At 28.5% G+C, this 15,335-nt stretch overlaps 1 protein-coding gene across 2 annotated transcripts; it reads right to left on the reverse strand.

Moving 5' to 3' along the window:
* Nucleotides 1-4,421: 4,421 nt before the first annotated feature.
* Nucleotides 4,422-15,244, reverse strand: LOC126837896 (integrator complex subunit 1). 2 transcript variants are annotated; one of them, XM_050571871.1, is made up of 29 exons: nucleotides 15,042-15,244; nucleotides 14,057-14,276; nucleotides 13,789-13,958; nucleotides 13,123-13,719; nucleotides 12,833-13,029; nucleotides 12,594-12,756; nucleotides 12,282-12,530; nucleotides 12,075-12,194; nucleotides 11,741-11,987; nucleotides 10,978-11,563; nucleotides 10,710-10,905; nucleotides 10,505-10,639; nucleotides 10,130-10,405; nucleotides 9,849-10,064; nucleotides 9,452-9,621; nucleotides 9,162-9,382; nucleotides 8,970-9,079; nucleotides 8,642-8,897; nucleotides 8,423-8,574; nucleotides 8,207-8,358; nucleotides 7,884-8,013; nucleotides 7,633-7,814; nucleotides 7,390-7,508; nucleotides 6,126-6,282; nucleotides 5,852-6,041; nucleotides 5,650-5,789; nucleotides 5,455-5,594; nucleotides 4,720-4,998; nucleotides 4,422-4,638 (listed from the first exon to the last, which is right to left on the reverse strand). In XM_050571871.1, exons 2-29 carry the CDS (start codon nucleotides 14,208-14,210, stop codon nucleotides 4,523-4,525), a joined length of 5,820 nt encoding a protein of 1,939 aa, XP_050427828.1. In that variant the 5' UTR covers nucleotides 14,211-14,276; nucleotides 15,042-15,244; the 3' UTR covers nucleotides 4,422-4,522. The 2 variants fall into 2 exon arrangements, with proteins under 2 accessions (XP_050427828.1, XP_050427827.1); XM_050571870.1 differs by having other exon boundaries at nucleotides 8,423-8,577.
* Nucleotides 15,245-15,335: the final 91 nt, after the last annotated feature.

Below are 15,335 nucleotides of genomic sequence, written 5' to 3' on the forward strand. Positions count from 1 at the left end.
GTATCAGTCAATTGAGAAACAACATAAATAACGGTTTTTAACAAAATGAGATGGATGGTGGATTTTGATTCTCTGAAGATAAATACGTGTAACTTGTGTTATTCCTTTAGGAGACGTGTTGAACAGAAAAAACCCTTTTTCCAAACCTATCAAGTCATGAATTCTGTTCGCTGTCGTCAATTTGGCATTTGCTGTCATAAGCCATTTCAAATTACGATCGTCCGAAAACACCAGTTGCCATTTTGCGCTTATCAACAGTATTGTCGTCGGTTGCCGACATCTGTGTTGTTTTTATTTTCATAGCTGGCAAGCTGTTGTATTGGTGATAACAATTCACCTTGACCACAGGGACACTGTTTGAACTTTGAAGTGTGTCAATCACGTTAAAATATGATCTTTATCGCAAAGATAATAGAAATAGCGGTATCGTCCCCAAGGAGTGTTTAAACGTTGATAACAAAAGCTACTGCGTTATCGATTGAATATTATTATTATTATGAATTCAAATCATACAGATCTATAAACCCTTCATTGTAATTATCGTTTGTCGTTGTCGTAATTGTATTTTAACGGCGTCTATAATAGTGGCCATAAGCTGTTGGACCCAACGAATCCTTTTAGAGTACAAGCGTTATAAAACGTTTTCTTAATTAAAGTAAAAGTAACTTATTTATCGCCATGGTGATGATACACGAACCGCCAGCAGACGATCCACAGTTGGTAGCAGCAGCCAATGCTTTTGTCGACGATATTATTCAAACGGCCAAGGTTGTAGCAGCTCAACGAAATGAGGTACTTGTTTGGATAATAATTATCACCAGCTAACTATACTGTAGTATAGTCCTATGCCGACTGAAACGTGCAGGACAATCGTAAATGTATTACAAATAAAGTTTTTGGCAGTGTCAAAAATCTGAAAATTGTATTTGTCTAGACTTAATATATAAATGTGTGTCTTAAAAAAGTATCAACGGGTACTAAAATATTAGTTTACTTTAACTAAAATATTCGAGCAACTTGCATACTTTTATTAGATTTGTCAATATTGGAATAATAAGTTACTTCATATAGTCTGCCACAGCCGTTAACTAGCCATTACTTTTGACCATAGGTACTGAGACTAAATAAATGCAATTAGGTATGTAAATTAATTTTGTTTGTACAGTCAAGAATTTTTTTTTTTACACGTTTTAGTAATATACTTACTATTGACAGATGTATTTTGAAATTAACAACTACTATTAAAAATAATTTATGATAGTATTGGTACAATACTAGTAATACTAAAGTGCAATAAAATAATTTATATAAATTAATAATTATTTAGTTAAAAATATAAAAATAACAAGTTTTTAATGTAGTTGGAATAAATGATAATACTAATTTTTGTTTCAGAAAAAATGTAATGGATCTCGTTCTTGTAAGTTTACTCAAAAATTAATCGCTAATATTGTAATTTCATAACAATTTTTAATTATACATTTTTAGTTGAAACGAATATCAAAAAAATCAACGAGTGGCAAAATCGTGCTAAGGGCGTATTCAGACGTTTCATGACCACAATCTGTGTAAGATTTCAAGATCTCACATCTAAGTAGAATGCCTACTAATCAACTAAACACAATCATTCCCCTATGAATTAGTTACAACCTTCAAATCGATTCCAATTGGTCGATAAAGATAACTAGAATACATTATATTTAAAATAGATATACAAATAAGATTGCAATAAAGGTAAGTCATATTAAAGTGAGTGCCATTCTAAGAAATGTTATTAAAATATCTAAGCAATAAATAATAATTATTATTAAGAACCTATAATAATCCACGCTAGAAATATTTATTTCACACTTTTGACTGTACCTCGGTATTATTTGCTGTACTATGTATTATCATTGCATAAAGTTCTAGCTGTACACATATTGTATTAAAACGTATAGAGAAACGTGGTCAGTTTAACTTGTTAATTGTCTAAACATCATAAACAAAAAAAAAATTATTTTATCAATGTCCCAATTTAGTTTGTTAAAATAATGTTTATTTCACTTTGTTATTATTTCAGCAACATTCTTAAAAGATTTTTTAATTTTGCCATTCACTTTGTAAATAATGTTAAAAAAACATTTGAGTAACATCAAATCAAGTAATAAGTATTAATGTAAAATGTGATTAAATTTAACAATGTTAACTGCATACCTTGTTTCTTAGACGAAAATGACGCTTTAATGTTATGCTGTAGTTTTATTACTACTTGTAGTTAAAATTGTTCTTTGATGCATTTAAATATCTGATTTAAACAACCTTGGTTATTTAATTTTTCAAATTGTTAATCCAACATAATATAGTAGTATTATACTGCCCTCCTGAGCAAAAATGCCGTAATTCGAAAAAAAAGTTTTTTTTGTAAAAACCCGTTTAAACAAAGTAAAATGGTTTCTTACTTACGGTTTTAAAAAAAAAAAAAAAATTTCAAGTTACGGCATTTTTGCCTACGAGGGTATAGTCTAACCTAATTTTAATAGTTTATCTTGCAGTCTAATCAGTAAAATTGTAATATATAAAAAAAAAAATCAAAATGTTTATATTCCTAATAATTTGTGATGTTGCCATTGTTAATTTTTTTTTTATCAAAAGGTCCTTTTTTTAGTTTTACAAAACAATTATTATATTGATGTTGGAAATCTGTTCTAATTATCAATAACAAAATTAAATAATTGTTTTTAAGTTACCAATAAATTAAATGCTGGAGCACAAATTGGTTTACACATTAAAAGTGTAACTCTAGTCAAGCAATTCATATTGTTCATTAACCATTTATTATTATTTTAATTGTTGACAATCAAAATGGTAATTTTCTTTGAAATGACCTTAATGTTAAGTTGTATTTTTCTTTCTATTTTTTAAAATTTATTATCAATATTTTAAACAGAAATAATAACTAATGTAATCTCTATGCGTCATTTCGGAGGCGGGCAGTCATAAACCAGTTGTCCATTTTGGCCAAAAATAGGTTTTAATAGTTTTGAAGTTAGAAAAAAATTCTTATGTAAAAACCATATATTCTTTGAAAAAAATTTAAAGATAATAAAATTATTTCAAATTTTTTTAAATCAAATGTATGCAAAATGTTATTTACAAGTTTTTTTTTTTAACTAAATACTAAAAAGTTAGATTTTTGGATGCTACGTTTATTTGAACTGTTCTCCAAAGACATATTTAGGAAAAAAAAGTATTTATATTTATGTAGTAACTTGATACATTAAGTTCCTTTAGTTTAACTAGAAATGTACAAAGTATTTACTATTTTCTCACTTGGTATTGTTAATTCATAGTAGTCATCAATGCAAATAATATTGAATGTACTTTACAGTTTATTTAGTGAAATTAATTACATAAAATTTAAAGTAAATTTTGTTCTTACATTTTCATCCTTTATTTAATTTTTTTATACCTACTTACTCTTAAAAGATCATTAGCAAATTATACACATTTATCATCTACTACATATCATTTTAATTATTTAGAAATAATAATTTATGTAGTCTCCTTAAATTTGTTTAAGTATAACGTAGTGTTTTTGTTACTATCATTTTAAATATCAGACATGTTATGCTATTAAATGATAAATAATAATATTTAGTTTGACTTCCATAAAAGTGCAGTAACAAACTATTTTAAATTTTGGACAATACAACTCTACTAAATGTGTTTTTAATATTCAATAATATTTTATTAACTTAATTATTATGTTTCTGTCAATTCACAAGTTAAAAACATATTACAACTTAAACAAGGTTTTATCATATATGATATTAAATTATTTTCTAAATCATAATAAAATTAGTAAAAATATAGAATAAATGTAAGATTGTTCATTAATACAGAAATTGTATATAAATTAATGTATTAAATTAGTCCAGTCTAAAACATAATCAATTTATAATAAAATCAATGTCGTTAAGTTAAAAAACTATATCTTTTTCTATACTTTTGGGAACAAATAGTTATATAAATTTGACTAAAGGATTAATAATAAATATTAAGTACTCTGCTTTTATTTATATTAAATAAGGGTTAAAATGTCGCATTTTACTAAATTATAATTATATAATAATTAAGTACCTAGTTTATAAACATGAAAATTCTTTTCACAGAAAATAGTAGTTATGAGAGTAACTTTAATGTACTAATTATCACCGTGTACCAAAATGTGTGATGAGTTTAAAATGTCTAAAATATTTTAAATAATTAAAAGTTATTGTTATTTAATTTCTTGTGTACTACTTGTATATCACTTATTATGTATTATATCCTTAAAGTTCTTTTATCTCTACTGTTCAAACCTTTGGAACGTACTTGCAAAAAAAGAAGGGAAATAAATTTAAGTTTAATAGAAAGTTACAAAATATTAACAACATATATCAAGTTAAAAATGTGTAACTTACTATGTTTTATTAGTATAATTAAAGTTCATAAACATTGTCACATTACACATACTTATAAATAAATACATAATAAAATATTAACACCCCAATTGCATATTCATTGTAGATATTGCTTTGGTAATGATAGCAGTAGTGCTTAGACTTTTATTTATTCCTATCTTAAATGTTTCCAACAACAACTGTAGAGCCATATCTAAAAAGAAATATATATATTTATAGTCATATTTTTAATATTGTACACATTAATTAAACTAATAACAAGATTTAAATTTACCCTTAGACATTGCTAATGAATCTATACGATTGCGTATGGTGTTAGAAATCTCATCATCGTCAGATATTAATGCATTCAGAAAAGCTGGTAATAACATTGAATCGGTAGACTTGTTACTGTTATGTTGCAAATAACGAATGAGAAGTCCGAGTGAAGGAAGTCGATAATTTGAATGAGGGTTTCTAACCAAAGTCGTTAATTTATTCAAAAAGGGTTCCAAAGCATGATTGTTTCGGTGACCAGAACGTTCCAGTTCGTTCAACATGTTATTAGCGGTGTCTAAAAATTAAGGGAAACAAAAATATTTTAATAATAATAGTTATTAGGAAATTTACACAATAAATTTAATTAACTCGTTCACGTTCACATTCAGAGCCAAAAAAAAAAAGCCTAACACATGATGCGAGTGTTTTGGGACAAGGGTTGCAAATCAGTCGAACGCACAACTAATTTGTGACCTTGGCAGCATAAAGCTGTAGAGATCCACATACGAGAGCATAAACCACATTTTCAGTATTTATGGACGTACAAGGTTTATCATATTACCGACGATTTTTCAAAATTAAAAGCGTTAAAATACTTTAAATAAATGTGTTCATCTTCTTTCACATGCTGATATATCATATGGTACATTGATTAAATGTTCAGGAACAAGTTTATTTCTCTATTTAATAAACTCGTTCACAAAAAGAGCACACATTCTACTTATAACATTTTTCTATGAACAATAATTACCAATGTCTTTAAAACAGTTGAAGAATTGATCATACTTATCGTTTGAAATTTCATTTGTTGGTTGCAATACAATTACTTTGTCGTTTTGGCTGATAAGTAAATTAAGGTTGCCAATTGTATTATATCTTTCAACGAGATTGCTAAAAACCAAGTATATTAATAACACAATTTAAAATAAAACAAACTTTATCTTACCTGAACCATATAATATTTGATTTTATAAAGACCATTGCGTCTTGTGAGTTGGTTCCAATATAACTGTGTATACGATTACCAAATTTAGTCAAAAGTGTCATAAAATCTTTACGAGTCGCACTGGGAGTATTTAAATTGTTCTATTGTGTAAAATATATGTATAATTAAAAAAAATTGATTGGATGATATTATGAAAACTTACACAAATAATATTTAAGAATGTTCCTAGGAGCTTGTGTATAGGTTCTGTATAAAACGGCAAATAAATAGTAGGTTCTAAACTCTCTACCAAATCTAGAGTATTTTGTAAAAGTAGGAGATGACCAGATTTCATCGCTTTGAATTCCAAGTAGCAACATCGTCCTAACGGTGCCGATAACAGCTCAAACACTCTAAAAATATTGATTAACGTTAATGCCAAACAAGAAAATTTAAATTTAGCAATTAATAACTATAATATTGTATAGATTTTAAACCTCAAGAATAGAAGTGGATGCGTAGTGCTCAGTCTTTTTGCTAGCGTTTCGTAGTCGTACATTTTTTTAACCAACTCTTTCTCTCTCTTTATTTTAGTAGACACAATGGAAGACACAACAGTATGAGAAATTGAATCCAAAGCACATCCTTCACTTTCTAAACAATAATTACAAATTAATCTTATGAGTAACAGTATTATGTTTTACAATTCTAAATAATATACAGCAAGTGTAATAAGTAATCTTACATTCAATTTTTTAATGACCTAGCATTTGTATATTATTCTCAAGTGATTCTCGATTGTATTACGGAAAAAAAAAACGAAAGTCTTAGTCATTGAACCTGTCAATGTGTTTGTTTTAAACAAATTCAAAAACTTCTGTCAAATTATTAGTTTATAACTTCCTCAAAAATAATTCTACTTATACTATAAATTAAATCACCATAAGACCAAAAGCGAATAGGTTTCCAAGGTAACAAATTATCCAATAAATCTCTTATCAAGGCCTAAAAGTTTTAAAGCCTATTTTCTAACATTAAAACATACCTAAGCAAAATGCGTTTGACACGCTCCATGATGATTTTAGAGCAAAAATACATAAAACGTAAACAAAAGATAATAAGATTTTGAAGACATGGCATATCCTTTTTTTTATAAAATTAATGTTAAACATTTATAAATACATTTTTTTTACTTGATTACAAGTAAATTTATTTTCAAGAAAGAATATGTCTAGGGAACTGTAGCTTTTTCTTCGAGGAAGCAATAACCAAAATACACGCAACAATAAATAAAAAGTACATTATAATATTTTTCACAAAATAGTTAGTTCATATAAAATAATATTCTTTGGGAACACTCAATTAAACCTAGAATATTATCAATAAATAACCCAATTCAGTTTAGTACTTTTGTGAAAGATATTACTTTCAAGATGGTTCGAAAATAATAAAACTGAACGAGAACTGATTTTACGACTGCATAATCAATAGTAAAGAAATAAAATAATGCAATATTTAAATAAACCCTTAACCAAAAAAATTTACTATATAGCGTAAACGTTTTTCGGCAGCAATGATACCAACAACACCACATACAGCAGACCATGTATGGAATTACTTCAGAAAAATACACAATTAATGTTAGTTTAGAGAAAAAATGTAATATCAAGGAAGAAAATAAATATTTAGAAAAAAAAATAGGGTGTACAAACTATGAATTTTTTTTACACTCACTGTACAAATGTATATTATAATTCATACCTTTAATTATAGCTGGGTCTAAGATACTATCCATGCCATAATGTTGCAATTTGCTCAAAATGTTTGGTTCATTAGCATAAACTTGGCTCAATATTTGTTTGAAAACTGTAAAGTTAGTACTGAACAGAAAATTCAAACATCATTATTGTCATAAGAGGTTCACAAGATTGGAATGTAAATTATAAGATGATAAGATACCAATTTAACTAGTATTATATTTTAAGATAATATTATATTTTTTACCTGTTAATATATTTTAAGTAAACTTCATGGAATATTCGAACATAATCATTTTTCACCAAACAATGTTTAAGTAAAACCGATAGTTTTGTTTGCATATAAGTCGATAACTCAGGCCAAGTTATGTTTGGATCATCGTGTTTTAATTTACATTCTTCGATCATATAGAGCAGCAAAGATGTGACCTACATAAAAAAAAATCAGTTAACAACATTGACTCGATAACAAAATATTATTGTTCACAAATATTAAACCTGGCTATCGTCAAGAAACATTAGTCCTTCATCAGTTTTACTTTTTGGAGCATTCATTTCTCTTCCTTGCCATAATTTTGGATTTGTAGTAATGGCTGATATTAAATCTAACACAGAAGAAGGTTCGAACCTAAAAATATAAATAACAAAATGTACAGTTAATTAAGGTCTAACAACATAACCAAATTAAAACCGTACAAAAATAATTAAGAAATAATAATAAGAAAAGAAACAGTACAATAAAACACAACAGAAAACTAATAATTTAACAAATAGTTGTCAGAGATTTATCTTTTGAGTTCACATATTTTATTTATGCTTACTTTTCAAAATTATTCAAATCTAAAAGTATATTTAAAACGCATTCCAACGATGACCAATTCATGTGGTGATTTAGTAAAGTCAACAAGTATGGTCTACAATCCCTCACCGAATCCCATTTTTCACTAACAGTTTTCATAAATAACATGTTAACCTGCAAAAGTAATTAAGCTAAATATTAATTCCATTCAAATAAGTTTTTATCAACTATAATTCACCTGTTGTTCAATAGTCAAGCCTGCTATTTTTATTTCAATTTCTTTGGGTAAATCAACAAACAAAGATCGTTTTTTACCCTTATTTACTCCATCGACTTCCATTGATTCAGATTCATTTTCTTTCTTCAGACTTTGAACAGTTTTCTTTTTTTCTTCTAGAAAATATTTATTATTTTAATTAAAAATATATTAGAATAAGGTTATACTTGGCAGTCTAACCATATTTATTAATATAATCCATAATCGACGTGTACAATGTATTTGGTTGTTTGTTCTTGTCGATTTGAACAACCATCAGCTTAACAATACACAACAAGATTTTGTTGTGACCATACTTGGCCATCAAAACTCTTAGAAGAGATGACAAATTTTTATTTGTAATTATCACACCAACAAACTCTTTATTTTTTAACATTTTTCTCAACAAGGATTGCATTAGTTTTTGACCTAAATATTTTGTATCTTGCGACAACGACTAAAAATAATAATTTTTTTAATAATAAGTGATTTGATTTCAAAAAAATATATTAAAATAATTATGTTTTACTTGTAATAACGACAAAAATTCTTTGCCTTCCATTTTGCAACTATACAAATCTCTTATTATCGATCCAATTTTGAAAACCTTTTCTTGATTTTCAACAACTATTGGTTTTTCTGTAGAATTGTTAAAAAAAAAAAAAACAACAATTAAATAAATACATTTTTTAAAATAATAATTTAATATAATATATAATACTTTGTATTTTCAAATTATTAGATGTATTTGTTTTATATGCAACGTCCAAAACCATTGGTTCTTCGTTGGACGTTAATACAGATGCAAACACTTGGCCTCCTTGAGCTCCACGTCTTTGTTGCACTTGGACAAGTTGCACCATATAAGCTTTGTCCATGACAGCCGCTTTGATGGCTTCTGCATCGTGACACACGGCTTGGTCCAAAATTTCTAATAGTTTGCTATAAGATCATTTTTCTTAATATAAATAACAAATTCAAATTTATTGTTTCTTAGTAGATTGTAATAACCTCATTGATGCAACTGGAATACCAAACGACTGAATGAATAATATTAATTGGGGTGGTTCCAGATCGGTTAATGCTTCTTCTACAAGTCTAGGAACTCGAGACCTTATCATTCGGAGTTTTAACCAATCTGGTATAAGTAAAGCTTCTTCAGAAGTATCAACCAGATAAGCCTAAACATAAATTATGAAATGTATACATGCAACACTGGTTATTTATAAACAGTTGTATAGTCGTAGGGTATATGTTGTGTCTAATTGTATACTCTATCCCCAAATAAAGTACATGCATACATGCATTCGGACACATATATACAAAAGTGGGATGTGGGTACACAGAGTATACTCTTGTGGCTACACCACTACATAAATACACTTTACATTACATAAACATTATTTACTTTTGGTACAAGTCTTCTGTCTGTTGGAAACCAAGCTTCTAACAAATGGTCAAATTTCATCGAGTCTTGAATACACTGAGGACCATAAGTCAACAAAATTATCATAGCATGGACGACCAAAATATGTAACGTGCATTCTTGGCCACCTGGCCATGTAACGAGGATTTGATCTTGATTTTCCGACCAAGGATGATTTTGGCGACACGGTTCTCTAGCCTAGAAAATATAATATTATAATAACTTGTAACTCAACAATTTCTGTTCTAATGCATTCTACATACTCTACAGAGAAACGAATAAAATATATTGACTAGAGAGTTGAGTGCCACGTTAAAAACCGTTACTGTATCTGTCGATACTGGTAGTACTGCGGACATGACCGTGCTTCTTTCGACAATTAATTGAGCCATATCCAGCACCATTTCTGCAAGCTGATCATTTGTGAGACTACCTCCTTTATCTACTTCGGATGTTTGTTCAGCCAAGAAAGTCAAATAGGCGGTAATTAAATGTGGATCATTTTCTACTTGGCATGCTTGTCTTAGAGCGATAACAATCTAAACAATTTGTAAAATGTATGAATGAATACAAATTGAAAGTGCTTAATCAATTATACTTACAATATATTGTAAATATCAAGTTATTTATTAAATTACCTGAGATTTAAATGCAGAGAAATTTGGCAACTGAGGCAAACTCGTTAACAACCAAGATACATCAGTTTTAGCTTCTATTACTTTATCAATATCAATGGTTTTTTCATCGGTTGCATTTAACAGTAACTTTAAACCCTAAATTAATAATTGAAAAAAGCATGTTTAAGAAACTAATAATAAACAATAAATAAGAAATACAATTTACCAAAATAGCATGTTGTCTACTAGTAGGTGAACTAAGACGTCTCAAAAAATACTCCAAAACTTCACAGCTTATAGCTGGGTCAGTATCTTGGTGCGTTAGCAACTTTTTCAAATGATTCAAAAGTTGATTAAATTTACCTTGTTGACGGCAACTGGGGCTCAATAAAAATTCACATAAACACTGGACTGGCAAATGGCTAATAAATGTAAAGATTTAATTAACATTATCATCCAATAAAAAAAAAAAAATTAAAAATAAATGCTCTTACTTAAGTGAACCTTCAGACGAGTTCACTAAATCGGCCAACCAAGGCATTGATTGGGATGTACCTTGGCGTTGAATTATATCCAAGAGAAAATCGGGATCTCTCGATCGGCACAATAAATGACCAATGCGCAAGTTTGTGTTCATAACTCTCAATTGATCCAAAACTACAGGAGGCGGACGCCTCGGTGGACCAGCGGGATCCATTCCCATGAGCTGGCTTAATAACAAGCTAGTCTGTTCTGTTATTGTCGCTTTAGTTGATGCAGCAGCCAAGTAAGATTCAAATTCTAATATTTTCTGTTTTTCAACAGACTGTATTTGTAGATCTTCTAAAAACGGAGGGAAGTTAAAGTTGTTGGTTATACACATCTCAATGAAAATGCGTAACATCGGATATTTTCTGCAAGCTAATGTTCCAAAAATAGAAGGTATATGGGCACAATATATCAACATTATTAGCCAGGTCTTCCAATATAAATTTGATATCGCTAATTGAGGTGGAGTATAGCCCAAAGGAAGTTCAATTTTTTCCGGATGATGATAAGCACATGAATTCAATAGAAAATCAAATAGTTCATCTTTGTCAGCTAAAATAGTACATAATAAATATATTATTTATACTCAACATCAATGGTGTACCCAAATATAGGGTACATGAATACATGCATAAATAAAAAAGTGGAAGGTGGATTAATTGTTATACCCTTTACTACACTACTGCTTGACATTGTATTATTTTCAACAAAAAAAAACTATTTAAATACCTCGAATAGCATTAGGAGTTTGGTAGACTTGTAAAGCAGCTGCACGCTTTACTAACTGATCGACCAATTCTAAAGCATCGGGTGAGCTCAGAGGGTGTTCTTTAGATAAACCAATTTTAAGAATAGTAATTATTATTCCCTGCAATATTGGTACTTCAGTGGCAAGTCTAAAAATTAAACTTCTATCTTGTTCTGGAGGCCAACTTTCTAACTTATAATATTGATCGGCAGACTCCATTAGCAGTATCTATATAAATATTAATGAATTTAGGAGTTAGCTAAAATTAATATAAAAACAATATACAGGTAAAAGTTATTTTTAATGTAAATTTACCTTGTGTAAAGAATGAACAAAATCGGTAGGCGAGGGTCGATACACTTTAGTTACAACATCGTGAAGCCACACGACTCCATCTTTTTGAATTTTAGAAATAGCATGTTGCATCTTTTCAAACTGATATTTTTAAATATATATAAATTGATAAATTGAACGCAGTTTTTTAATTATCTATTAAAGTGTAGTATACAAAAATAAACATACCTGTACTATGTCTTTTCGTTCGGAGCGCATGTAAGGATAAACAGACAGAAATATACATAGCGTTAAGAGATCAACAATGCCAGTAAAAACTCGATCCTTAACTTCAGGAGCTCCATTTGGTTCTTTATTACTACTCATGAGGCCTTGACAAAATTTTAAGAAATTAAATTCATTTCGTACTTGACGAAATATTTCTCTTAAAAATACTCGAAGCGATCGTAAATAATCATCTCTCAAAATAAGCAACTCCTATAACAATGAAAAGAATTATAAACAATATATTAAATTATACATAAATAGAACATATAAAACCTGAAAAATATCAGCTAAAAGCAATGCAGTCTGATCTGGTTCAGCCTTGAAAATGACTTGAAGTATTGCCATGTTACTTGTGTTTCGTGATGTGGACATTTCATTGTAAACTACATTTTTTAATACAATTGGTAAATTAGCAGCATTTGCTGTAATTAACTCCCTAAGAAAAAAAAAAAACAATTCAAATTTATTTCAAACTCAAAAACAATTTTTTATTACAAAACAACTGAACTCACTTAATGCAAGACACGTAGAAGTTGCCTATTGATTTTGTTTTTAACCGCATTTTAACAATAGTAGAAATAACATCAAAATCCTTTTGAGTGTGCGATATACAATTCACACAAACGGCCAATAATAACTCTTGGGCAGGCCGTACTAGTTTAGCATTTTGTAACCACACTTCCAATTTACTAGCAACCATTACACGAACCTGTGGGAACATTTTTTATGAGTTACAAATATTACTACAATCAATCAACTTCCTAAATTCAAACCTGTAAATTTTTTTTTTTAAATTATATACCTCTAAAATTCCTGCAGCAGCCGATAGTAATTTTAATAAGTTCCTTGATATTCCTTCATTAGACTGTCTTCGAACCAAATACTCTTTAGCTATGTCTACAAATAAATTTTCAGTAGCCGCTTGATTTGTAGAATATCTTGCTAGTACAGACACTTCATTAGGTTCAAACGACGATGATGTAGATTCAGCAGAACTCATGGTATCCAAAAAGTCCAAAGGAATAAAAGGGGATGTACGAGTGTTTAGGCTAATTTTTATATTTTCAATAAAAAGTTTGCACTCTTCATTTTCTACCCACAATCTCTCTCCCATGGAATCGTCAATGAACAATTTAACAAAAGCATCCGGCCAATGGTTTACTTTATCGTGCGTTGTCATTAACAAATTGATAGACGTAACCGCAGCTACTATGTTGTATTGACGCTGTTTTGTAGAAACAACAGAATGACACGATATAATTGAACATAGAGAATTTATCACCTCTTCATTATGAAATAATGTAGGGTAAGTTCTAGCGGTGATTAATAAACTCCAAAAGAGATCAGGCTTCAATCGTTGTGTATGCATGGATTTGAATGCTCCAAAAAGTAGACCAATCTATTAAAAAACAGAAACTTGTCTATATATTTTGAATAATTTGATTAAAGAAAAATATTTGTAGCTTACGGCCTTGAGGTTTTCTTGATTTTGAAAAGCATAGTTTAACGATTCAAACAAATCAATCGAATCTACTTCTATACTCATTTGTTCCCAAGCAAACGAACTATGGCCTGAATGCGATTTTGGTTTTTTACTTGGTATAGGAATTGCCAATGGGGGTCCAGGTCGTTTTCTATCTGAAATTGTAAAATAAAAATTAAATAGATCATTTTAAACATTTAACTAACAAACTGATTTAAAACAAAATTGGGAAATATTGAAATCATAAAATTACCAGTTAAACTTGATTCCATTAACTTCCTGTGCAGTAGCAGAGAACTACCTCGTTTTTCTTGTGGATTTGGTTCAACACGACTACTGCTTTTTGAACCCAACGCCACCAAATCTCCAGGAAGATAAGCATTTTTAGATTTTCCACCACGACTCATGATAAGCAAATACAGATTTTATTTCTTACGAAACTTAAAATGTAAATTAATTCACATCAATTATATCTGGAAGACATACAATAATAACAATGAATGTTTAATAAATAATATACATGTTATTTAACCGTTCTTAAACTTAAATTTTACCAGACGTCAACCTAAATAGTGTAAACTGTTGGATGTATTATTTTTAGATAACATGATTAATGTGAATTGGAAAATTCATGAGCTTGTTATGTACTAGAGGCATCACTTTAAATAAAAACAAAATTAAGAAACTCGTTTTTTAACACTTACATAAAAAAAAAATAAACTCATTTTATAATTAAGTATTTCTATTAGATTGTTGTACACTATTAACAACAGTTTATTTTCTCTAGGTACATTTGAGTTGTTTACATAATAATTAGGGCCCGGAACTTGGAAGATCTAGCATTTGCATATTTTTACTAAAAATAGCTAGATAGTCTACAAATTTCAATTTCATTTTAAAGAATCCTAATTCAAGAACTTGTTTTGTATAATTTAGCATATTTTACGGTTTTTCACAATTACACATAATTTTATTTACGATGTTTGCATCATACCAAGACTAATATAGAATTATAATTAATAAAATCGCTACATATTTAATGAAATGTAATGTAGAATTACAAGTGAATTATAAGAATAGAAATTATTAAGTAAGAATACAAATTGATAAATAAAATATTAAATAAAGTACACTACAGAATACTTTAACGTACCTAAATTGAGGTAGTAGAATTATATACTTAAAATAGTATACAAACTAAATAACAGGATATAATAAATATAATTTAATTAACTTACCTAAGTTGTAATACGTTTACGTGTAGTCTTTAATCATAGTTTATAATGTTTTCGCAATTGACAGCATAAAGATTCGAGTACTTAAGCTATAACCGATGACAATATTATAATAATAAAGGTTCTTTAATTAAGCAATTCGAGTCTTGACTCCTGACAACCGACAATATATATAAATTATAAAAATATATAACCAAAATATTCTGTAAAATGATAGATGGTTATGATTAATGATAACGTTGTTATATTATGAAAGCAAACACATGGAAACTATAATTTTGTTTAAGCCGCCCATGT

This window comes from Adelges cooleyi, unplaced genomic scaffold (genome assembly GCF_023614345.1).
Source record: "Adelges cooleyi isolate 19-005CV unplaced genomic scaffold, UGA_ACOO_1.1 ACOO_flye_CR_arks_rails_tigmint_CR_PRNA_30, whole genome shotgun sequence".
NCBI lineage: Eukaryota > Metazoa > Arthropoda > Insecta > Hemiptera > Adelgidae > Adelges > Adelges cooleyi.

Bases quoted from the DNA above. Each gene is read 5' to 3' on its own strand.
- LOC126837896 (XM_050571870.1), bottom strand. From the start codon at position 14,210: ATGAGTCGTGGTGGAAAATCTAAAAATGCTTATCTTCCTGGAGATTTG. The intron at 8,578-8,641 runs GTTAGACTGCCA...AATATTTTCTAG, and splicing joins GGATTATATTAATAAATATG to AAGAAAAAAAGAAAACTGTT. The intron at 5,595-5,649 runs GTAAGATAAAGT...CTTGGTTTTTAG, and splicing joins TCAAATATTATATGGTTCAG to CAATCTCGTTGAAAGATATA.